General features: G+C 40.7%; 1 protein-coding gene across 4 annotated transcripts in view; it reads right to left on the bottom strand.

Annotated features, from left to right (window-relative positions):
• LOC139376472 (nebulin-related anchoring protein) overlaps positions 1-25,949 on the bottom strand; it is a 120,178-nt gene that overhangs the window by 48,896 nt on the left and 45,333 nt on the right. For all 4 annotated transcript variants that reach the window (XM_071119097.1, XM_071119098.1, XM_071119099.1 and 1 more), the window contains 13 exons: positions 25,718-25,915; positions 25,221-25,325; positions 25,027-25,125; positions 24,826-24,930; positions 23,371-23,478; positions 22,775-23,086; positions 21,954-22,058; positions 18,397-18,495; positions 14,823-14,927; positions 14,501-14,608; positions 12,552-12,665; positions 11,949-12,146; positions 11,321-11,425 (listed from right to left, as the gene is read on the bottom strand). In XM_071119097.1, the coding sequence (XP_070975198.1) occupies positions 11,321-11,425; positions 11,949-12,146; positions 12,552-12,665; positions 14,501-14,608; positions 14,823-14,927; positions 18,397-18,495; positions 21,954-22,058; positions 22,775-23,086; positions 23,371-23,478; positions 24,826-24,930; positions 25,027-25,125; positions 25,221-25,325; positions 25,718-25,915 (1,761 nt within the window). The remainder of the gene's footprint in view (positions 1-11,320; positions 11,426-11,948; positions 12,147-12,551; positions 12,666-14,500; positions 14,609-14,822; positions 14,928-18,396; positions 18,496-21,953; positions 22,059-22,774; positions 23,087-23,370; positions 23,479-24,825; positions 24,931-25,026; positions 25,126-25,220; positions 25,326-25,717; positions 25,916-25,949) is intronic.

Genomic DNA, 25,949 nt, shown 5'->3' on the forward strand with positions numbered 1-25,949 from the left:
AGCAAGTCAAACACCAATGAGTCCAAATGTGCACTTCACATCTCCATATCATAAAACTCATGTCATATACCGTGGCAACGTTTATGATCACAATGTTTGATGTACAGTCACAAGATGACATGGCGTCATACCCTGGGTTGTTCTGAACAGAATCAGCCTGTTAGTCTATTGTGAATAAATTTTGCCGCAGGACACGCACCTGAATGCACTCATGACTCCTTTGTATGCGCACCAAAATTACAATCTGTTTCTCTGAATTGCCTTGTCAAAGCTTAACACTGTAGGATTGTATTTTATAATTTTGCTAGTCATATTGGCTATAGAACAAGCTTTTAAATTATGCCGACCTGACCAAGATTGCGATATATAATGGGCTGTGTTGGATTGCGTAAACAACAACAGTAATTGTGTGATGGTGGAGATCCAGTGTTGTGTTCCGAAACAAAACTACGTGTGCTCTAGTTCCTGAACGGCACTAGGAGAGATAAAAAAAATATTTAAAAAAGCACCTTACAGTTCAAGACTCTTCTTACGGTCATAGAAGTGCATTGAAATTACTTAGGAACCGCAAACATTCACTCAAACCATTGTAAATGTTTTGTCATATGTTGCACCTGCCCCACATTTTCAAATAATAATCTTATCATGTTACTAAATGTATCCAGAGTATTAAGATTTCATTGTCAACAAATGCAGCGAAAGTACAGTAAATATAAAATCACCTGACACGATTTAACTTTGGTCTAATCATTTCCCCATAATCTCCAAACGGTTCGCTTTCAATTGCTACCATGCTTTTGCATATGGTGTTCATATTTCTTCTGTAGGATAGAAATTGTAGAAATTGCAAATTTATAACAAAAAAAAACTGAAATATAACATTTACATAAGTATTCAGACCCTTTACGCAGTACTTTTTTGAAGCACCTGTTGCAGCAATTACAGCCTCAAGTCTTCTTGGGTATGATGTTACAAGCTTGGCACGCCTGTACTGGGAAGTGTCGCTGCACAGCTATTTTCAGGTCTCTTCAGAGATGTTTAAGTGGGTTTAAATTCGGGCTCTATCGGGGCCACTCGAGGACTTTCAGAGACTTGTTCCTAAGAAACTCCTGCGTTGTCTTGGCTGTGTGCTTAGGGTTGTTGTCCTGTTGGAAGGTGAACCGTCGCCCTAGTCTGAGGTTCTGAGCACTCTGGAGCAAGTTTTCATCAACAATCTTTCTGTTCTTTGCTCCATTCATCTCTCTCTTGATCCTGACTAGTCTCCCAGTCCCTGCCACTGAAAAACATCCCCACAGCATGATGACCATCTGGTTTGGTCACCTCCCTGACCAAGGCCCTTCTCCCCCGATTGCTCATTTTGTCCGGGCGGGCAGCACTAAGAAGAGTCTTGGTGGTTTCCAAACTTCTTTCATTTAAGCATGATGGAGGCCACTGTGTTCTTGGGGACCTTCAATGCTGCATACATTTTTTGGTACCCTTCCCCAGATCTGTGCCTCGACATAATCCTGTCTCAGAACTCTACGGACAACTACTTTGACCTCATGGCTTGGTTTTTGCTCTGACATGCACTGTCAACTGTGGGACCTTAGAAAGACAGGTGTGTGCCTTTCCAAATAATTTCCAATCAATTGAATTTACCACAGGTGGACTCCAATCAAGTTGTAGAAACATCTCAAGCATGATCAATGGAAACAGGATGCACCTGAGCTCAATTTTGAGTCTCATAGCAAAGGGTCTGAATACTTATTTAAATAAGGTAGTTGACTTTTTTATTTTGAATAAATTTGCTAAAATTCTAATTTTCGCTTTGTCATTATGGGGTATTGTGAAAAGATTGAGCTATTTAATCCATTTTATAATAAGGCTGGCAGATTACATTTTTTTGGAAAAGTCAAGGGGTCTGAATACTTTCCGAATGCATTGTAGGTCAATTCCCACGAGTTTATTTCCAAAAGACCATATCCACAAATTGTTCATATGTGTTTTTTTCATCAGAAATTAATGTTTACCTTGTGTGTGTAAAATATTAGTCCTCAGATTTTTTAAGATGTGTATTACAATGGGTTTTGTTAAAAAAAACTATATATCCATTGTTTACGATGTATGTATCCTGCTGGAATGAAATGTTCATATCCTGTATATTGAGCATATACAGTACATTCATCACATCATAAATCTAGCCTCATGCTATAGTGTTTGGTTAGAGTTAGGCCATGTCCCAAATGGCAACCAATTCCCTATATCGTGCCCAGAGCCACGGGGTTAACGTAGTTTCTCTGGAGAATACAGTCATTCCACCCTCAAAACACTAGCTTACTAGGGATTGTTTCATTATGCAGTGATCCATCTATAGTTATATACTGTATTTAGCCACTATTTATGAACTTTTTATAAAAATTCATCATAAAATAGTGGGGAAAAAGTAGTCTGCTGGAGGATACATTTACCCACTATTTATTGTTGAACTCAACGGGTACACAAATGGTCTGCAATATTCAAGGGAAATTAAATCCAACTTGAGACTCCACTGGTGTCCTTTTGTGTGTGTAAACGTTTTCACCGTGGCCTATAGGTCTAGGTTGCGGGTCCGACTGTGTTCTATGCTCAGTATTGCAGATCCAGACGGTCTTTCCTGAGACGTTGTGCATTATATGTCCATGCAATGAAGGAGAATGAGAGGCTCAAGAGATGTTACAGAACATTCTTAAACAATAACATTCAATTTTATCTTTATTTAACCTTTATTTAACTAGGCAAGTTAAGAACAAATTCTTATTTTCAATGACAGCCTGTTCAGGGGCAGAACGACAGATTTTTACCTTGTCAGCTCAGGGGTTTGAACTTGCAACCTTCCGGTTACTAGTCCCACACTCTAACCACTAGGCTACCCTGCCTCCCCAATGTCCAGGAATGCAATTACATTGAACGTTACAAATTGGGAAACTCCATTCGATTTGTATTATTATATTCCTATATTATTTACAAATCTCATGACATGACTATGAGACGTAGGGGAGTATATTTAACTGAGCCCACTAGCTAACAAAATTTCAGCTAGACAGCAATTGTTGTGAAGTAACCAAAATTATTTTAAATAACAACAGGTAGCTACAGTAGGTAAACGACTACAAAGTCATTTAAATTACAATAAATAAAGGTTAACTTGCATGTTTTCCTCTGTCCGGTGGCACCACAATGGGACATTTGATTTGCGAACTCATCACATGATTAGTGTCTCCTCAACATCACAAAAAATAAAGTTCTTCCAGGTCAGTTTATAAAAAATAAAAATCATAGTAATGTTATAGTATAAACGTCTCAACTTATTTGGGTTGAAAATGCGTTTTTTAAAAGATGTTCCAAGGACCCCAATGCAAGTCACTGTATATGAAAAAACATATTGGCTTATAGAGCAAAAACTATGCTGGTTGCCGCAGTAAGTACTCAGTAGGGTCTCTCGAATGTATGCATGATGTCTTTTCATGGGGCTCTGAATAGTACGACGCGTTGCTGGCCTTTTACTCCACCCATCCCATTGGTGGCCCCAATGCAAATCACTGTATATGGAATACACAATCATCACATGTGTGATTACTGCGCTACAGAAAACCCTCTAACCAAACAACAGGGCAGGGCATTGTGTGTGAATTAAACAGTGAATTAACAGTGAATGAAAGGGCAAATACACTCTAAACCTAAGTTTCTTAAATTTTTCACAGACCTCAAAAGTAATCTCCTGATGTGGTTTAAGCATTGTTTGCAGACTCTTTTATCCAATGCGATTTACAGTCATCCGTAAAAATGTGTTCACGCATGGGTGGTCCAGGGAATCGAGCCCACTATCCTGGCGTTGCAATGCCCTATCAATATGCATCACACGGCTATTAATGCTTTGTGAAGCCTCAATTTAATATGGTTTATAAGGCCTTTATCAAGCGGTGCTTATACCACCCTTTATAAAGCACAGGTTTATGTCACATTTGACATGGGTGGTTATGTCACACAGTTATGCCACATTCACGGTTATAGATTATATGTAACACATTTATGTAGTGTTTTAGTCCTGACTGCTGACAAAATTGTTCAGCAATATTTCGCCCTTTGGTGGGCATCACCTGAACCAATTTATCCTGATTTTTTAGTAGACTAAGGGCCATTTATCTATTACACAATCTCAACTGAAATAAAGTCTTTCCACGTTTAAAAAACAACTTATTAATATCAGTGAGTAAAATGTCCTTACTGTCCATATTTGTAATGTGTATTAAATCAAGTCAATCGTGATGAGTTAGGCCTATATCATTTAAATGTTTTATCAAATGAAAATGTAGTTATAAAGATATTTCAAATAGCACATATTATTTTGTGGTGAAACATTTGAATGAAATATAGGTCTATTACTTCTACATTCTTATACTCAAATATGATTTTATTTAAATCAGCCTTCCATTTCCGATACTTCTGAAAGGTTGATCATTCATTGGGGATGGGAGCAGAGCACATAGACACATCTGTCTAGTATCATAACCACTTGACATAGTAACAGCGAGAGATCAACTGATCTGCTGGTTTATTATTGTGTGTTTTTGGTTGCAATGAAGTTTGTTAATGCGCAGCTGCATGTAATCTCCTGTTTGTAGCATTTTAAGAAATCCAGCGGGAACCTGCATGTTCAAGGTCCAATGCAGCCATTTTATCTCAATATCAAATCCTTTCTGGGTGACAATTAAGTATCTTACTGTGAATGTTCACTACGTGGTCAAAAATAAACAAAAATCATTTAAAAAATCTGCTCAAGCAAGAGTTTACTAGGACTGTCTGGGAGTGGTCTGAAAAGGGGGCCTAATTGGAGGAGCCTAATGGGAGGGAGGTGTAACCTGAAAACTAGCTGTTATTGGTGGAGAGGAGGGCAATCTCTCTTTGTTATTGGTCTACCTGACCACACTACTGAACAGTAGTCCAGATGCGACAAAACCAGGGCCTGTAGGACCTGCCTGTTGTTGACACCAATGCTTCCCACAGTTGTGTCAAGTTGGCTGGATGTTGCAGTTCTTGACACAAACCGGTGCGCCTGGCAACTTCTACCACACTCCATTCAAAGGCACTTGACCATTCAACCTCTGAATGGCACACAGACACAATCCATGTGTCAATTATCTCAAGGCTTAAACATCCTTTTTTAACCTGTCTACTCCCCTTCATCTACACTGATTGAAGTGGATTGAACAAGTGACATCAATAAAGGATCATATCTTTCACCTGGATTCACCTGGTCACTCTGTCATGGAAAGAGCAGGTGTTCTTAATGCTTTGTACACTTACTGTATATGTAAAACATAGGAAAATCTAATTTTGGACTAAACTGACCCTTTAAGTTCTGCCTCTTCGGTGCAATCAGGACTTCATATATAACATTTTATTCACAAAAGCTGTTGTAAAACAACTGTTGGAACTAAGGAAAAGTTGTAATGTGAATGATTTGCTAATGTTGTCAACCTCGCAAAAACGAACTAATCATAAAATAGGGAGATGTATCCTACACACAGCTGGCCTGACAGGACTGTTTTTCTAGTGGTTCTTTTGATTCCTTGATTACTACTGATGTGCTGTTCAACAACTACAACTCAGCCTTCAACACCATACTCATAACTAAGCTCAGGGCCCTGGGTATAAACCCCTCCCTGTGCAATTAGATCCTGGACTTCCTGATGGGCCGACCCCAAGTAGTGAAGGTAGGCAACAACACTTCCGCCATGCCTATCCTCAACACGGAGGCCCCACAGGGGTGCGTGCTCAGCCCCCTCCTGTGTTCTCTGTTCACCCATGACTGCGTGGCCACTCACGTCTCCAACTCAATCATCAAGTTTGCTGATGACACAACAGTGGTAGGCCTGATTACCAACAGTGATGACACAGCCTACATGGAGGAGGTGAAAGCCCTGGCAGAGTGGTGCCAGGAACATAACCTCTCCCTCAACGTCAACAAAACGGAGGAGCTGATTGTGGAACGCATGAAACAGCAGAGAGCACACCCCAATCCACATCAATGGGGAGAGAGTCAAAAGCATCAAGTTCCTCGGCGTGCACATCACTGACAACCTGAAATTTTCTCTTCACAGACAGCGTGGTGAAGGCGGCGCGACAGCGTGGTGAAGGCAGCGCGACAGCGTGGTGAAGGCGGCGTGACAGCGTGGTGAAGGCGGCGCGACAGCGTGGTGAAGGCGGCGCAACAGCGCCTCTTCAACCTCAGAAGACTGAAGAAATTTGGCTTGGTCCCTAAGACCCTCCCAAACTTCCACAGATGCACCTGGTACGGCAATTGAACGGTCCGCAACCACAGGGCTCTCCAGAGGGTCAACCCAACGCATCACTGGAGGCACACTGCCTGCCCTCCAAGACATCTACAGCACCCGATGTCACAGGAAAGCAAAGAAGATCATCAAGGATCTCAGTCACCTGAGCCGTGGCCTGTTCACCTGCTACCATCTAGAAGGCGGAGAGTACAGGTACATCATAGCTGGGACCGACAGACTGAGAAACAGCTTCTATCTCCCGGCTGTCAGACTGTTAAACAGTCACCATTAGCCTTAGTCACTGTTCTCTTTTCATTTATAAAGCCCTCTTACAAAAACTCCCATTTTACCTAACATCATTAATTACCTTTAGACGAACAAGTTACCGCACACAGGCTCATGCATGGCTAACTCTGGAAATTCCTTCGGTCTCTACTAGTGTTGTCACGATACCATCATTTTGACTTAAATACCGATACCAGGTTTAGTATCACGATACTCGATACCGAAACGATACTCGATACCAAAACTCGATGCCGAAACAATATTACAGCAAAAAAAGAAAGCGTATTAGCTAAAGTCACAAAATAACCACTGGGCTTTTTTTAAACAATATGTTGATAACTGGTAGAACTAAAATAACAAATAAAATATGTTATATTCTATATCAAATGTATTATTAAAATAAAACAATATTAAATGACAGAACAGAATAAAATAACATTGTCGAGAATGATGCACTAACAGACTCACATACTTTATTTTCATTTCAACCCTTTGATGCCTATCACGGCGTCATCGGAATGAGACCAAGGTGCAGCGTGGTGAGCATACATTTTCTCTTATTTGTAAAAATGTCACCAACAAAACAATAAATAACAAAAAATAAATAAAAATGACCGTGAAGCTTACAAAGGCTATAGTGCCCCTAACAAAGACAACTTCCCACAATGACAAAATGGGAAAAGGCTGCCTAATCTGATTCCCAATCGGAGACAACGATAGACAGCTGTCCCTGATTGAGAGCCATACCCATAAAAAACAGAACGCCCACTCAAATCACACCCTGACCAAACCAAAATAGAGACATAAAAAGGCTCTCTAAGGGCAGGGGGTGACAATGTCTATGATGTACTAAGTGCCTTTGTCACGCCCTGACCTTAGAGAGCCGTTTTATTTCTCTATTTGGTTAAGTCAGGGTGTGATTTGGGGTGGACATTCTATGTTGTGTATTTCTATGTTGGCCTGATATGGTTCCCAATCAGAGTTGTCTGATTGGGGATCATATTTAGGCAGCCCTTTTTCCCACTTTCTGGTGTGGGATCTTGACTATGTTTAGTTGCCTGTCTGCACTAATTTGTATAGCGTCACGTTACGTTCCTTGGTTGTGTTAAGCGTTTCATTAATTAAAAGAGAATGTACGCATACCACACTGCGCCTTGGTCTCACTCATACGACGAACGTGACAGCCTTGCTCATAGGTGTTGATTCACTTGATCCCATCTCACTGCAGCTCTCTGACCCACTTATTGCAGGACCCATGACCTATAATTTTTACTTGACAATTCTACTGTCATTCCTATAATCTGGAAAGTGGCACATGTCCTCCCTCTACATAAAGGAGGAGGAGGAGATCCTTCTGACTTAAATAACTCCAGTCTAATTTCCAAGTTATCTTGCCTTTCTAAAGTTTTAGAATCCCTGACTAACTTTCAGCTAAGAACTTTTTTTAACTTCTCACTCTATTCTTAATGTGAACCAATCCAGTTTTAAACATGGATACAGAACAGTTTCAGCTGCTACGCCTGTTTTAGATGATATGTTTATTTGCTTGGATGATAAAAATTATTGTGCTGCCTTATTTATAGACCTTTCCAAGGCCTTCGACCGTCTTGACCACTACATTCTCATTCAAAGGCTGACTGAAACAGGCCTGGATCAGGCTTCTTGCAACTTGTTTGAGAATTATATGTTAGATAGGACACAATGCGTGATTTCTGATGGTGTCTAGTTTCCTGTACTGCAGGGGTTGGTATTGGGATCTGCTCTCTTTACTATGTATATCAAAAAATATTGTCAGTATTTATACATCAGGTGGTTCTCCCATTGATCGGGTTCCCAAATATACATTTCTGGGCATCTGGATTGACAAAGAGTTCATGTTTACAAAAGATGGGGATGAGCTAGTTAAAAAGCTATAATTTAAAGTGGGCTTATTTTTTAGAAATAGATCTTGCCTCACCCTAAATAGCAGGAAGCAGATTGTACAGTCAACTTTCCTGCCAGTTCTTGATTATGGTGACACCATTACCCAGATTGCAGCAGCCACTACTCTTAAACCTTTGGATGCAGTTTTAATACTCACCATTGCATCCTGTATCAAAAGGTTGGCTGGTCCTCATTAAATTCACAAAGATGAATTAATTACGCCCTTTGTTTACAAAGCCCTACTACACAAGCTTCCAACTGACCTAACTTGGTTGCTAACGTATAAAAGAAAGAGATACCAAACCCTTTCACTGGGTGGCTGAACTCTTCAGATTAGTCGGATCCCCAGGAAGGTAAATCCCCTTTTAGTTTTCCCTCTACACATTTTTGGAATCACCTACAAAATGAATTACATTTGGATTCCCTGATCCCACTAGGGCACTTTAAAACCCTGATGATAAATGAGTTCACGAGGTGTGCAATTGTTTTTGATTTATTGATGTAGTAACTCGTTTATGATGGCTGTGATGTTGGTGATGTTCTGGTGTAGTGTACTTGTTATTTTGTTATATATGGTCTCAGGGCGCCATTGAAAATGAGCCCCTCGTCTCAATTGGGCTCCCCTGATTAAATAAAAACTTCATGAAAAATTACAGGAGACATTTGACATAAGTACTGTAAGTAACACAAATTCTAATACCGATGTGTTTTTCATGTTATAGTTCAGAAAAAGTACCAAAGTTTCAGTACAGCGTGCAACAGTAGTCTCTATAGATGTAGGTAAATCAGCTTTTAGTTGTTTTTTTGCACCATACTTGCGGAATAATCTTCAAACTTCTCTGTTTTGGTGCCTCTAGGTCTAGGGCAATTCAGACTGCAGATTGAGGACCTTGTGTTTGTTTTCTATGATGGTGTTTTGTTTTTCTGTTTTACAATTCATTTGAAATGTATATTTTTGTAATTACAGGGTGCATCTGTAAAAAAGAAAGGTTCAAATATATATACAGTGGGGTCCAAAATTATTGACACCCTTGATAAAGATGACCAAAAATAAATATTTAAAATACTGAGCTAGATAATGTATGCAAAAAAAAGAGGGAAATTACGTATATTATTTTATACTAATACAATTGCTCAGAGAAAGAGATTTTGTTTATCAAGTAATTATATATTTTTTCAAAAAGGTAGGGCTCAAAATTATTGACACCCATGTTTTGAATACCTTACGAGGATAACGGCACTGAGCCTTTTTCTCAAATGTTTCCACAGAATCTTTCCAGATCATTGATATCCTTCGTCTGAGCTTATGGACTGCCCTCTTCAGTGCAAACCACAGGTGTTTAATGGGGTTCAATCCGGAAACAGAGATGGCCACCGCAAAATGTTTTTGTGGTCAATTAAGCATTTCTTTGTGGATTTTGATGTGTGCTTGGGGTTATTGTCTTGCTGGAAGATCCATTTGCGGCCAAGTTCCAGCCAGCCGCAGAAGCCACCAGGTTTATGGCTAAAATGTCCTGGTACCGGGTAAAGTCCATGATGCCGTTGACCTTAAAGCCCCAGGACCAGTCGATAATAACCCCAAAACATCAAGTATCCACAGTAGGGATGGGGTTCTTTTCTGCTCATGCATTTTTCATTTCAACACCAAAACCACCACTGGTGTGCATGGCCAAAGAGCTCTATTTTCATGTCATTTGCTTCAGTTTGCTACACGGCAGATTGGAACCGATGCCTTGGTCAGATGACATGAAAATAGAGCTCTTTGGCTACACACACTAGTGGTGGATTTGGCATTGAAATGAGAATGCATAAGCAGAAAATAACCCCACACCTCCTGTAAAATATGGTGGTGGATCTTTGATGTTATGGGGCTATTTTGCTTCCAATGGTCCTGGGGCCCTTGTTAAAGTCAACAGCATCATGAACTTGGCTACTTGGCGAATGCATTGGGAAAGATAACATAAACAGCCTTCATTGAGGAGAGGGGAGGCTATGCTTGGTTATTAATCAAATGTAACGAAATGGGGAAAAAAGTTTCTAAATACAAGGTTCACCAGCACAAAAATAACATATCTTGTTCCATGAGCATATGGGCACTGTTCATCATGACTGGATAGGCTGCAATTCCACTCTAAAAATCCATGCCATTACCAACTGTTACCTCTAGGACGTGCTTTTTGTGGGTCTTAATTCTCCCCATTTGCTCTGTATGAAACTGTCACTTGTTTTTAAGGACACACCTCAAATATTGCTACCCCTCTCCCTCAGCGAAAGTGAGCTGATGCTAGACAGGTAAATTGCTGAACATGGTGCAAGGGGTGGGAAATTCCAGAGTGCCAGTTGTTACATGGCAAAATTGCCAACTAACATGCATTTGACAAGAGCACTGCCTTAGCGCCAGCCGAAAAAGCCCAGAGACTATGATGTTGAAACAATTGAACATATAATAAATAAAACACCCCATTTAGCAGACACTTTTATCCAAATCAACTTTCAGTCATGTGTGCACTGCATACATTTCAACATTCTATTTCTATGGTTAACATACTATACTTAATAAGTCCAATGGTATCTTTAGTGACCACAAAGAGTCAGGACCTCAGTTTAGCCTCTCATTTGAAAGATGGTCGGAGGGCTAGAGCAGTTGCCTAAATGGTACTGACAATGCACCTTTTAAAGGCAAGATCGCACTCATGGTAAGCGCTGCGGAGTCAAGTACAATGCGCTTGTCGATTACTCTGCTTTGATTTAATTCTGGCCCAAGTCTCCCCTGGGTGGCAGCTAAGGACAGAGTTATAGAAGAGTGGAGTTTGACTCACCTCACTAATAAGGTCTGTGGCCCTTTTGAAGCCCTCCATCTGGAGGGCCCCGGTGCTGATCCAGGCTACACCACGCAGGTAGTTCAGGTCAGAGCGGTACACTTTCTGAGGGCCACATGCACACACACGCAAACAAAATGACTGGTTCGATATGCAAAGTAGCACACTGCTATCTAACAAACTATCGAACACAATACACAAAAGAGTTTTAAATGTGCTTTAAATGTTATTTGAAACTGTAGGGAATAACGCTCCTCTATCCAGAGACATTCAATGACCAGTCTAGAAACAGAACCCCTCTTATAACGTCTAAACACTACGAGAGAAGGTTCCCTGAACAAAGATTGGTCTTTTATTTTGACTGTCTTATTGTTCTAGAAACGTTCTGACAACAGCAACGTTTTTTACATTTGAATTCTATATCAATATATGAATAACTGAGCAAATGGCAGCTACAGCGGGAAAAAGTTACTGGTTAGCTGGGGTGTATTCGTTGGTGCACACTGTAGAAAACCATAGCATAACGTTTTTCAATGAAAACAAGAGTTTCTTATTGGACAAATGTAGGTCCCTCCCAGTTTCAACCATTTGGTTCCTAGTGAATAGACCCCTGGTGAGGGGTTGTTACCTCGCTCTGTAGTTGGTAGGCTCTCTTAGCGGCCTGCACCTTCATGTCATCGGGTTGAGTAGTGTACTGGTGGAGTGTAAGCCGGTAGTCCTGCTCACTGGCCAGGGTCTGGGCCTTTTTAGCATGGGCCATCTCCAACATGTCCATAGAAAGGTGGTACTGAGAGCGCTTATTCACAGAGTCCTGCTTATACTTGATCTGCAAATAGAGAGCGACAAAGAATACAATTCAATTACACTGTGTCCTCTAACAGTGCATGTCCCCATACATCACTTACACTACACCATTTCAATACACTCAACATTTAACACTCTGCAGTCTTTTTCAATCCATTGGTGTTTGAGCATCAGGGTGTGCACATTTTTTCTCTAACAGGAACACACCTGATTAAATTAATCAAATGCTGGGAAATAGTTTAATCAGATGGATTGTTGGTGGACTAGAACACACCCCTGGGGGTTTCCACCAGGAATTGGTTGAGAAGCACTGCCTTACTGTATGAAGTGTATTAATCTACACTCCAATCACTCCCTTTCATACTACACCCTATACACCCATATTACTCTGATACAAACCCATTGCTCATGTTGAGCTGGTACTCACGTCACTCTGCAGTTTGCTGGCATTCACAGAGTGAGACATGTTCATGTCGTTCTCCAGTCCCTTCAGTCCAATCATATGCCCCTTGGTCTTTTCAAACTGCTCCTTGTACTTGTGCTATAACAAATGTTTTATTTACGTACAATATGTTTTATGTACTGTATGTTCAGATGTTTCACAGAGAGGATCACTTTGGAAATACACGTTTAAATAATGCTTTTGAATTATATAGTCTGGAATCAAATTTCACCCAAAATAGAATATACATGTACAGCGCATTCAGAAAGTATTCAGACCCATTTTGTTATGTTTCTGTCACACCCTGATCTGTTTCACCTGTCTTCGTGATTGTCTCCACCCCCTCCAGGTGTCGCCCATCTTCCCCATTATCCCCTGTGTATTTATACCTGTGTTCTCTGTTTGTCTGTTGCCAGTTCATCTTGTCTGTTTAAGTCAACCAGTGTTTTGTGTTTCAGCTCCTGCTTTTCCTGTCTCTCTTTTCTCGCCCTCCTGGTTTTGACCCTTGCCTGTCCTGACTCAGAGCCCACCTGCCTGACCACTCTGCCTGCCCCTGACCCTGAACCTGCCTGCCACCCGGTACCACTGCCCCACCTCTGGTTAACTGAACCCTGCTTGACCTGTCTATTACCTGCCCTTGTCGGAATATTAAACTATTGTTCGGGTCTTACCTTCATACCTGACCGTTTCAGCCTTATTCTAAAATGGATTACATTGTTAACTCATCAACCTACATACAATACCCAATTATGACAAAGCAAAAACAGGTTTGGATTTTTTTGCAAATGTATTAAAAATAAAAAAACTGAAATATCACATTTATATAAGTATTAAGACCCTTTACTCAGTACTTTGTTGAAGCACCTTTGGCAGCGATTACAGACTCAAGTCTTCTTGGGTATGATGCTACAAGCTTGGCACACCTGTATTTGGGGAGTTTCCCCATTCTTCTCTGCAGATCCTCTCAAGCTCGTTCGGGTTGGATGGGGAGCGTCGCTGCACAGCTATTTTCAGGTCTCTCCAGAGACGCTCGATTGGATTTAAGTTTGGGCTCTGGCTGGGCCACTAAAGGAAATTCAGAGACTTGTCCCGAAGCCACTCCTGCGTTGTCTTGGCTGTGTGCTTAGGGTCGTTGTCCTGTTGGAAGGTGAACCTTCTCCCCAGTCTGAGGTCCTAACCACTCTACCATAAAGGCCTGATTTGGTGGAGTGCTGCAGAGATGGTTGTCCTGCTGGAAGGTTCTCCCATCTCCACAGAGGAACTCTGTCAGAGTGATCATCGGGTTCTTGGTCACCTCCCTGACCAAGGACCTTCTCCCCCGATTGCTCAGTTTTGCCAGTTGGCCAGCTCTAGGAAGAGTCTTGGTGGTTCCAAACTTGTTCCATTTAAGAACAATGGAGGCCACTGTGTTCTTGGGGACCTTCAATGCTGCAGAGGTTTTTTGGTACCCTTCCCCAAATCTGTGCCTCGACACAATCCTGTCTCGGAACTCTACAGACAATTAATTTGATCTTGTTTTTTTCTCTAACATGCACTATCAACTGTTGGAACTTTATAGACAGGTGTGTGTGCCTTTTCCAATCATGTCCAGTCAATTGAATTTACCTCAGGTGGACTCCAATCAAGTTGAAGTCTCATGGCAAAAGCTTCATTTTGAGGCTCAAAGCAAAAGGTCTGAATACTTATGTAAATAAGTAACCTGTTTTCACTTTGTCGATATATGGTATTGTGTGTAGATTGATGAGAGAAAACATGTATTTAATCAATTTTAGAATAAGTCTGTAAAGTAACAAGATGTGGAAAAAGTGAACTTTCCGAATGCACTCTAAAATATATACAGCATTAATTCATGAAAAAATGTGTTGACAGTTTTCATGGTCTTTCTTTATATGCAATATAGTAACATTATATATATGACGTAAAATCAAACTCACATCACTAAGTATGTTCCCAGACGCTTTGGCTGACTGGAAGGGAATGGCATCCAAACGGAGCTTGTAGCCACCATCTCTGATTTTAGTCCACGACTCCTTATAGCGGGTCTGCCAAGACAAAAAAAATCAGAGTCCGTAAACTACCGGCACAAATGGATCCAACGATAGGTAATCAGAAAAAATAACTATCCACATTTGCTTGATTTATCTGCAAAACCAAATGAGAGAACGGGTAAATTAATGGATCAATGGATGGATGAATAGGCAGCACTCTATTCGTTATTCATCTTTGCAGGAGTGTGTGTGTGTCTAGGGTACTGACCTCACTGATGTTCATGGCATTGAGCTTGGCCTGCACGTGTTCAGGCAGATCTCCGGAGAGTGTGTAGTTGTGCTTCATATGTTCCCCCTTTTCCCTGTACAACCTCTGAAAAACACAGGTCAACCTTGTTGTGGTCACAAAACTATTGTACAGTCGAATGAAGCATTTTCTTGTCTGTGAGAAATGACATGTTCAGGGCTATAATTTTTTGTTGTTGCTATTTTCACCGCGGGTATCGCAAAACGGCTGGGGTTTGATACAATTGATTCATTTTAAGTGTGATGAGGGCTTGACCATTCACTGGCCAATCAACGTTTCTCGTGGCTTAATTCTGCATTCGGTGGTCTCAAGTTTTGTATGCTATTGAAGATCTTTGAGTTATCATCAACTACAATTCGGCTGGAGGGCACGGAATATTATTGTCCTAATCCATTGTGGATTGATACCGTTTAAATAGGATACAGTAACTAATAAAAGCAACAGTAGAATGCATCCTGTTTTGAAAAATAAGTTTGCAGTCCAAATAGTTCGAGATGACTTCAACAAAATCCAAAATAATACAAAGGGAATGTACTGTTTTGCTGTTCCCAAACGTGGTCTTTCAATAAAGCTTTTGTGATTAAGATTAATTTCAAGGCAGTCTCACAAGCAGCAAAATCCTTTAGAATAATTTTTAAAAATCGGGGAAAAAAGCATTTGTTTTTTACGTTTCTAATTATAGATACAAGTTTCACCAGCCCATCTGTTGTTCCATGGGCATAAGAGCATTGTGCGTCCCGCTCTCAAAACCAATGCCATTACTAACCGTGTTACTGCTAAAACCTGCTATTGGTTAGTGTTAAATGTCCCCACTTGCGCTGCTTTAAACTGGCACTTTGGCGCACATTTTTGAGGACCGCTCAGATATTGCCACCCCTCCCCCTCAGTGCAAGTGAGCTGATTTTAGACAGGTAAATTGCGGAACCTGGCGCAAGGGGTCGAACATGTCAGAGCGCCGGTATTTATATTGATTTGTACAACGGTGGGTCTAATCCTGAATGCTGATTGTTTATTCCACACGTTATCACCGGTTAAAGCTTTGACCGGCTAAATGTATGATGTTAAAATGCCTATTTACTCTGTTTCATCTGACTGCGCAATCCACTGTCATCAGCCCATAAACTTGATATTCACTATAAAATAAAAAAAATCATGCAGACATTATCTCACTTTTTTTGACAAACATTACGTTTTCAACAGCGGAGATTTGTATAACCCTTTCTGTCGGTCTCTCCGACATTTGCAACATTGTTTCTATATTCAGTCTCAAATTGTCCCATAGTAGTGAACGTGTAGGGGATCGGGACAAGAGAGACGCAGGCAACGTTTCTTAAGGCAGTCGAAATCAGGAAACAGCTGGTATCATTTTTATGCATACATACAAAGAAATGTCAATTGAAAAAAATATTAAACGAAATTAAGTGTATCTAGTTTGCAGTCTTCCAGACTGTCTTACAGACACCTGTGTGTCTTTTGACACTATATAAACGAGTCACCCCGCAGTGTTTGTCATTAAACCTTGATGAAGACAGATTGTCTGTCGATACATTGGACATATACATTTTTTTGCATCTGAGCTCCTCGAGCTCTCCTTTATTTTTTAAAACCTTTACAATAAACACCTGCTGCGCCCTGCACTTGAAACCAGCTCTATGGCTTCCCTTGTGTTCATTACAGTAGGTTTATGTGTATGATATTGGATGCGAAAGTGTGTATGTCTGAATAAGAGTAAGGCAATAACGTGTGATGTCCAAATAAATAATAACCCAGACAATTTGCATTGTTGAGTGTATGTGTTTAACATGAAATGAGCATAGCCTTAATATTCCGGATGATAATTGTAATCCATATCGTATCATCATCATAGATGCATCATATTGAAATTTAACAACATTTTCAGAGAAAAACACATCCCAGCATTTCCATAACAATTGACGTTTCAAGTGACTATGAAAGAGACCTTACTATAGATGGCTTCACTACAGTACACATGTATCCCGTACAATATGTTATTATTCCATAACGTCCCTGTTCTGATATCTTCCCATTGCTTGTTAAACATATCAACATGTAGACAGACATACAAAGGATAGACAAACAAAAACATTACATTTGAGAAGTTTCACAATAAAGAGTGTTCGATCGAGTGTTCGTATGTATAAGCGTCTATGTAATTGAGTGTGTGTGCTGATAAAGTTCATAGTGTTGAAATATTTGTTCAGCTCCAATTTTTTTCCGTAACCTGACGTCCCGGTAGAATTTAGTACAGGTGTTATGGAGCAGTCTCGGAAGAGTAGTCCATAATGAGAAAGGCACACCTACCTCTCTCCCTCTGTTGCCTCTGTGTCTTGCGACGTTCGTTTATCTCCCGGGAAAATTGGTAATGGATTTGGTCCCTTTAGGCTCGCTTCCCCTGCTTTAGATCAGCACCTTTTGTTGGTCGTGTTCAAATTTTGCGTTGGTCTTGTCGCACTGAGCCACCTTGTTTACAGTCTCTATAGTAAGTTTCAAGGTGGATTGCACGAACTATCTGATCGCCCCCTCTGGACTATTTGATGCGTCCTCAGGAATCCCCCAAAATATTAGATTTTCACGCATGCTACGGGTTTGTATGTCAAGTAGCGTCTCCTTCATCACCCTGTTTTCCCTGAGTAGACAATCCATGTTGGAATCGTGTATTTTTACCTTGGATGTGAGTGTCTTGTTTTCTCTTTGGAGCTTGAGAATTTCACTCTGGCTGAACTCCGAACTCCCCCTCAGCCCTGCTACCTCCTCACACAACTGTTCCATTGTTGCATGGATTCCAGCAAGAACACTCGCCGCTACTTCAAAAGGTAAGTAAGTCATCAGTGTCTTTAGATTAATCTGCCTTTCTATTTTTGTAGGGTTAGAGTTATTTTGTGAGGTAGCCGGATCTTTCTACAAAGGAGTATGTTGTTCCTCCATAGCATAAAGCTGTTGATACTCGTCGATTTCCCTCAGGATCTCCTTAGTATCACATTTGGCTCAGAACTGCAAGCAGTTGTTGCCAAATCTTTTAACGACGTGTCTTTGCCAGGACGACCGACGATGTTATTGAGTTTGTTTAAAAATAAATAACAGACAGGCGAGATATTCCAACCGTTTTCCCCATTCACTTTTCCCATTGTAAAATAATGAAATTAAGCAACCGCATCTAAGCAGAATGAGTACAATGTAAGTGATGTCATTTCAATGGATAAACAAATGCATTGCCGTAAGATGACCACTTTTGTTTTTTGCTGAGCTTGACCTCGTTGATTATATTCATAATGCATGATAAATAGCTTGTGGGAAGAGGGGGGTGCATGCTTATGGCATTGCCAGCAGTAAGATTTGAGTTCGATTCCAAAAAGGAAATCGCTGTAGGTTATGAATGGTGTGTCGTTTATTTATATTTGTTACCTTATTAGACGGAGTTAGTGCACATGTGTTATCGGATCCAAAGCAACCGCCCAGAGTTTAAGTAGTGTCCCTTTTTAGCCGCTATGTATAGATAGATGACTGGTGGGCTTACGTCTAGGGCCAGTTTGTTGCTGAGTTTGGCCTGGACCATCTCGGGAGTGTCCTCCACGCTGGTGAACTTCAGATCGCTGACATGTTGACGGTACTTTTTCTGGAAAACACCACAGATAAAGCACAGTATGTGAAATGAAATCAAATCTAACTGTATTAAAAATGCATTTAAAATGTAAAACACACTTTACAGTAAAACAAATAAGACGTTAAAGCAAATAAGAGGTAGGCTGGGTCCAAAATAACTCTACCCCCAGTTAATGTCAATCTATTTTAGACTGTTCTGGAGCTGAAATAGTTGTTAAGGAAATTATAATAAAGATCATTACTTTACATTTTTAAAATCACCGCTGCAGAGATTCACAGAAGTGAAGGATTAAGGCTCACTGCTTGCTAAAATAATGAGATGGATCAATCATATTGCTTTCACATATCGTGTCACGGTTGGATTGAGGTCAAGCTGGAAAAGGTGCAGAGCAATACAAAGACGTTATGATACGTAGACAGCTATACTGTAGCTGTTTTTCAATAAAACTTCACAAATTGTTCGATTTGGCTGCTGGTGGGCAAGGAGACCCCCAGCTCTCCAAAAACCATTAACAATATGTGCCGTTTAAGGGATAGTTAAATGTTAACTATTTGGTTTTAATACTGTATCACCTATTTAGCATAGTCAGAACTACACATTTCCGATTATTCAATATAAAACGATTGCACACATTTAGCTCCATGAGAGTTATACAGTAAGTCACTTTTCATGATCAGTAAACATCAATGATAATGTAATTTCAGATACGTGCAGGTACCTACCTATCCATTTGGCATGTACTAAACAAACAACATCCTTTAGCTTTGCTTCATCAGAGATTAGTATTTTGGAACGAGGTTGACATCGGCAAGTTGGACTACTGTTTTCACCACTATAGATGGCAAGGAAATCAAATAATATTTGGATATAGTCATTTAGATTATCCCCTGAAAGCTTGCTTTTTTACTAGCCATATTGACATGATCTGTTATTAGCTAGCTAGCCAATTTCACCTGGTTCATCAATCAATGTAGCCTATATCATGTGTCAGCAGCAATCGTAATTAAAAACTCTTAAAAACAATGTTGAAAAGGGGATCATGTTAGCTAGCTTCTCTAGGTAGGCCTACATTGGTTGGCGAAAAAGTACATTAGGTCAACAGTACTTACCACTATGGACAAAGTTTCTGCTGGTAGCTTGCGAAGTAAACAGGCAAATGCTCGCTTCTGCTACTTGACAGGCAGAGCCCACAATATATGCAAAAATAAACCACTCATACTTGTCCGGTTGAATTCACTTTTATATTATATCACTCAAATATCCAATTAATGGTGGCCAGTATTGAGTGACATTGTGAGGCTACCCTACATATCTGATTGATGAATTGATGTTTACTGATCATGAAAAGCATGCAGTTAGTTAATTTCTGTATAACTCTAATCATAGAGCTAAATGTGCACAATTGTTTTACATAGAATAATCAGACATGTGGTCTGACCATGCTCTTCAAGAGGTGATTACAACCAAATAGTTTTTATTACATTTTTTTTTTTAAACATTCAATCTATCTGCAGTGAAGCCACTCAACATTTACATTAAATTCCACCCAAGGGCACAAGGACAGATCCCTCACCCAATTTAATCGGGGACCCGAACCAGCAAACTCTCGGGCCACTGGCCCAAGCTCCCAGCCATCCAAGATCCCCCAACAGTTCCCCTCAAGCGCTGCCCCTCAACCATCCAAGACCCTCCTGAAAAACCTCCCCCCATCTCCTCATCTCCCCAACCCACCGTCCCCTTCCAACCACATCCACACCTCAGATTCCCTCAACCCACCATACCTACCTTTTCTGGCCAGCCTCTTTTGTATTTCTAAGAGCCATATATCTTTCAACCATGCTGTGATGTTTAACATACAATTTTAATCTATCAAATAGAATCTACAGATTGCCAGTTGAAGATAACATTTTTACTTAGAGTATTAGTAATTGACTGACCCGGTCTCTCCAGATCTCCTAACAGAACTATTTCTAGGGTACATTTTTGATTAATGTTATGCCTTTTCAGCCATTCCTGAACCTGAGACCAGAAACAGGCTACCTGAGGGCATTACCAGAAGAAATTGTCTTTTGATTCTGTATCCTCTCAACAAAATCTGCAGAGCCGCGATGTTTGTATGCCCCTAATATTCAAAATGTTGTTGGTGGCAAGAATTCTGTACAATGATTTTAGCTGAAAAGCATGAAGTCTTGAATCTTGCGCTGTTTTATATATCAACTTATACACCCTGTGATATGAAATCAGTACATCAAAAATCTCTTCCCAGCTATTTTGCAATCTGTATGGCACAGCCGTCAACATCCTGGTCCTCAAATTAAACTGGTATATTTTCATATTTTTGTTCCTCCGCCAGTTTTGCTCCTTTATATTGGGCAAACAAACCAGTTCCCTACCTCCTGTCCCCTCAAAAGAAATCATCAAAGACCAAACAGTTCTATTTTTGTTTCATCAGACCAGAGGACATTTGTCCAAAAAGTATGATTTTTGTCCCCATGTGCAGTTGCAAATCGTAGTCTGGGTTTTTTATGGCGGTTTTGGAGCAGTGGCTTCTTCCTTGCTGAGCGGCCTTTCAGGTTATGCGATATAGGACTCGCTTTACTGTGGATATAGATACTTTTGTACCCGTTTCCTCCAGCATCTTCACAAGGTCCTTTGCTGTTGTTCTGGATTGATTTGCACTTTTCGCACCAAAGTATGTTAATCTCTAGGAGACAGAACGCGTCTCCTTCCTGAGCGGTATGACGGCTGCGTGGTCCCATGGTGTTTATACTTGCGTACTATTGTTTCTACAGATGAACGTGGTACCTTCAGGCGTTTGGAAATTGCTCCCAAGGATGAACCAGACTTGTGGAGGTCTATAATTTTTTGGCTGATTTCTTTTGATTTTCACATGATGTCAAGCTAAGAGGCACTGAGTTTGAAGGTAGACCTTGAAATACATCCACAGGTACACCTCCAATTGACTCAAACAATGTCAATTAGGCTATCAGAAGCTTCTAAAGCCATGACATAATTTTCTGGAATTTTCCAAGCTGTTTAAAGGCACTGTCAACTTAGTGTATGTAAACTTCTGACCCACTGGAATTGTGATACAGTGAATAAGTGAAATAATCTGTCTGTAAACAATTGTTGGAAAAATGACTTGTGTCATACACAAAGTAGATGTCCTAACCGACTTGCCAAAACTATAGTTTGTTAACAACAAATTTGTGGAGTGGTTGAAAAACGAGTTTTAATGACTCCAATCTAAGTGCATGTAAACTTCCGACTTCAACTATATACTTAGCGTCATATATAGTCGATTTAAGTATGAAAGTATGTGATTCTTAACCCAGTCATACAGTATGTCCTCTACTCCCCTTTATATCAAGTGTTTATGTTTGGTGCAACTTTGTATTTCCAGTGGTGAACAAAGACCTCATTGACCTAAGATTGAGCATTTTTTTCTAGGTTAAGGATTTAAATGTTACCTCGCTAACGAGCTCGCCAGCCTTCTTTGCTTGTTTCACATCCAGGAAATCTGCTGCCACCCAGCCCACGCCCTTCATCCAGTTCCGATCCGACCTGTACTGTTTCTGAATAGACAAACAAGGAACAGCTCTCATGCCAGTTCGTCATTTTAAATACTCATTTGTTCTTAACTGACTTGCCTGGTTAAACACATGTTAAGTTAATTCATACATTAAATACAACACTTTTAAAGGTGCATTCATTCTGTAAAATGTCCATATGCAAATAACCTTCAACATCTATGATATAATGATATCTGTATTTAGGGTAAAAGAGAAAAATGCCAGCAGACATTCCTGGTGCTTTAGTTGTTCTGATGCTGCATTCATGCCCTATCGGAGTAATCAGAGGAACGATTGTCAACTTGGAGCCACAACTTGGGAGCTTTCACTTGCTTCGAACTCGTTTAGAACGCTAACAACTAACTAGCTACAGCAAACATAATCTAAAAGTACAGCTATCACGTGGCCCGCAATCAAATTATGGTGTTAAAAAAACAATAATATTGTAAAAAAATATATATATATATATATATTTAACTGCCAAAAAAATGCTGTCATCAAAGTCATTTCTGTGGTAATAGGTTACGTCAGCGTTCAGCATATAGGGAAAGTTAGTGACCAGAGAGTTTTCAACTTGTATGTACAGCTTGGAAGCTGGCGTGAGCGTTTTTTCCAAGTCGGGATTTATATTTACTATTACTCCGATTTGCTTTGAATGCAGCCTTAGACTTACGTGCCTGAGAATGCTGGGAAATGTAGTTCCGGCAAGTAAAACTTACATCACTCAGTAGTCCGTAGGCCTTCTTGGCCCAGGCCACCTTCATGTCGCCGGGCAGGGTTGTGTACTTGTGCAGGAAGGTCCTGTAGTTGGTCTCAGTTGCCAGATCCTGGGCCTTCTTGGCGTGGGTCATGGTCAACATGTCCAAAGAGGCACTATGCTTGGTTTTAGTGTCCTCGTACTTCTTTCTGTAGTGGCGATCACTCTGCAACCGGGTGGCCAGAGCCGAGTGCGCCATCTGAGAGTCGTCAGTGACCATCTTCACCCCAATCATCTTCCCCTTAGTCTGCTCGTACTTCTCCTTGTATTTCACCTGGCCAGTCAGAGATTTCTCATTAGTGGCCATTAGAAGAGATCCTTGAAAAGGACATTTAGCCCCATCCCTAACACTAACTTCTGGGACTAACCCCTGCCTACCATACCCTTTCTGATTGTTTTTTTGACCAACCACATCCTACTTAAAATTAGCATTTGTGATTATGTTGTTGCTGTTCTTGTATCAATGCATTTCTGTGAGTGACAGAGATACTTAGCATAGTGCTATGCCTGGTACCTGGTCAAATAAAGGTTAACGAATACGTTAAGGGGGTAACTCACGTTACTGGCCAGGTCTCTCTTAGCCTTAGCTGTGAGGATGGACAAGGAGTCCATGCGCAACTCAAAGCCCTTTTCTCGCTGTTGCTCCCAGCTACTCTTATACACTTTCTGAAATGAGAACAAGATCGAATGATGGAACATGTTAAAAGACAGACATGAATTGTAAATTGCCCAGAGCTGTGTTTGAATACTCATACTAACCGCACTGTTTGACGTAAATTTAGTATATTATATGCTTATTGTTCATAGTATGGATACAGTTAATATGCCAAATGTTCCCGGATGTCGTACTAAATTCGCCAAAATACTGAAGAATACAAGCAGTGGACACTTTCCGTGCTTTTAGGGCCTATAATGCAATTCTTCTGAAAATGGGTGGGGCTTCACAACGTTTTCAGATTTGAAGGAAATGGCAGAAATGATGCGGCCGAAGTCCGACGAGAGTGGATACAAATTCATTGCTTTAACTAATTATGACAAATGTTAACATTTTGAGCAATGTAATAAAGTAATGACTTTCCAAATAAGTTACGTTATATGTTGGCGGAATATTTGTTAGCTACGCCATCCTTACGAACCGCATAGCGTTACAGCAGTATGTTAATTTTTATCAGGATCCCCATTAGCTAACGCCGTAATGTAAGCTGATCTTCCTAGCATCCAAAAACAGCAGTATGTACCGGTATGTTAGCTAGTTATCGAACGTTAGTTTGCTACTAATACAGTTAACTTGCCAGGCAGTATATTAACTATAATCTAACTAACTACTCAATGTTTATTGACTTGATTATTCATGTCATTCTTAGCTAAGTGGTATAGTCGTTCTCAATGGACATTGTTAATTCTGTCTATCTCCTCGGATTTCAGAGTACTCTCGTCTGAGTGAGCCAGAGTGCAGAATAACTGATGAATTTACGAACGCTCAACACCCTTTGAATATATGGCCGGTGTCAGTAAACGTCAGCAAAAAATATAATAATTATATTGTTGCCAGCAGCACAGTTAGTCACCAACACTCTGGATAACATTAAAACAGCTCTGCTAGGGTGAGTAAAATGGTCAGAGTGAGGTGTTCTCTCATTTGTGTCTGGAAATAGCTAGCAAGCTATCCAACGTTAGCTTGGGTGCTCGACTGCCGTACTCCTTAGCCAGAGCATCCAGTGATGTGCTCTGAGAGCAAAATGTTCAGAATTTTCGATGGACAATCTCACAATGCTTTGGATTTACAAACGCCCAGAGCGCACTCTGAATGCACTCTGGCACTCCAGATTGAATTTACAAACACACCTGAAATTGTAAAATGTCTAGCTAGTAACAAGCTAGCAAGAAGTTGCATAGCAACAGCATCAACTTCCGGTAGACAGACAAAGTGCTAGTACGCTCAACTGAAAGGATACCGTTTGTTCACAGTATACTAAAATGAACTAATAGTATGTAGTCTGCCAGAGTCCTTACCCCACTGAGGAGGTCGGCATTGGCTTTGGCCTGCCTGAAGAGTGGCTCATCTTTATCCATGGTGTACTGGTGCATCATTTGTTCGTTACCCGCCTTATACGTTAGCTGACGGGAGAAATAGCCAATCAAACACAAGCCGACTGAATACAGCCAGAAGAAAAGAGCAGGACAGCGTTATAGCAAATGATCAGCCAACCTCACCTTGCTCTGCAGTTCCTGGCTCTTCTTGGCGTGTTTGATAGAGGGAGTATCGGCCACCTGGGTGAACTTGACGCTGTCCACTTTCTGACGGTACTTTTTCTGTGAGAGGAAACAAAGTGAGGAGTCAACACTAAAGAAACAAATAAAAAATACAATAATACACACACATACACGCTCTACCCTATTATACTGACATCACTGAGAAGCTCTCCAGCCTTCTTGGCTTGGGTCACATTCAGAGATCCATCAGCCTCCCAGCCAACTCCCTTCATCCAGGTCAGATCTGAACGGTATTGATTCTGAGGGGGAGAGTGAAAGAGAGAGCGCGAGAGAGAGGGGGACAGGCAAAGAGTGTGAGACCGAAAAAGAGAGAGTTCACAATTCATTCATATTTGATAGTAAACACTAACTTGAATAACACCCATGTAGATATTTTCCTAAATCCCTATTCACCTTCCCTTTGCTCTCCCGGCCCTCTCACCAAACCTTAACCCTGAAGATCTCAAGTCAATTCAAACATACCTTATGACTGTTCAACTATAAGACCAAAGCTTTCTGATTATTACCCCTTTAAACATTGGCACTCAAATTCTATTATTTGCATGAGAGGGTAAGCTGTTCATTTTAGTCTATCAAACACACATAGAACCCTCCACCAGTGCCGCCCATGGCCCACCCCTCTCTGCCTCACCTCGCTCTGCAGGTTATAGGCCTTTTTGGCCTGCTGTACTTGGATGTCGTCGGATAGGATGGTGTAGTGGTGGAGCTTCGTCCTGTAGTCCAGGTCGCTGGCAAGGGCCTGGGCTTTTTTAGCATGGCTCAGGTTGACCATGTCCATGGACAAGCTGAACTGGGACTGGTTCTCCTTGGAGTTCTTCTTGTACTCAATCTGTTGGGATTGTTGTGGATAACAGAGAGACAGA

Source organism: Oncorhynchus clarkii, chromosome 20, assembly GCF_045791955.1.
Source record: "Oncorhynchus clarkii lewisi isolate Uvic-CL-2024 chromosome 20, UVic_Ocla_1.0, whole genome shotgun sequence".
In the NCBI taxonomy this organism is placed as follows: domain Eukaryota; kingdom Metazoa; phylum Chordata; class Actinopteri; order Salmoniformes; family Salmonidae; genus Oncorhynchus; species Oncorhynchus clarkii.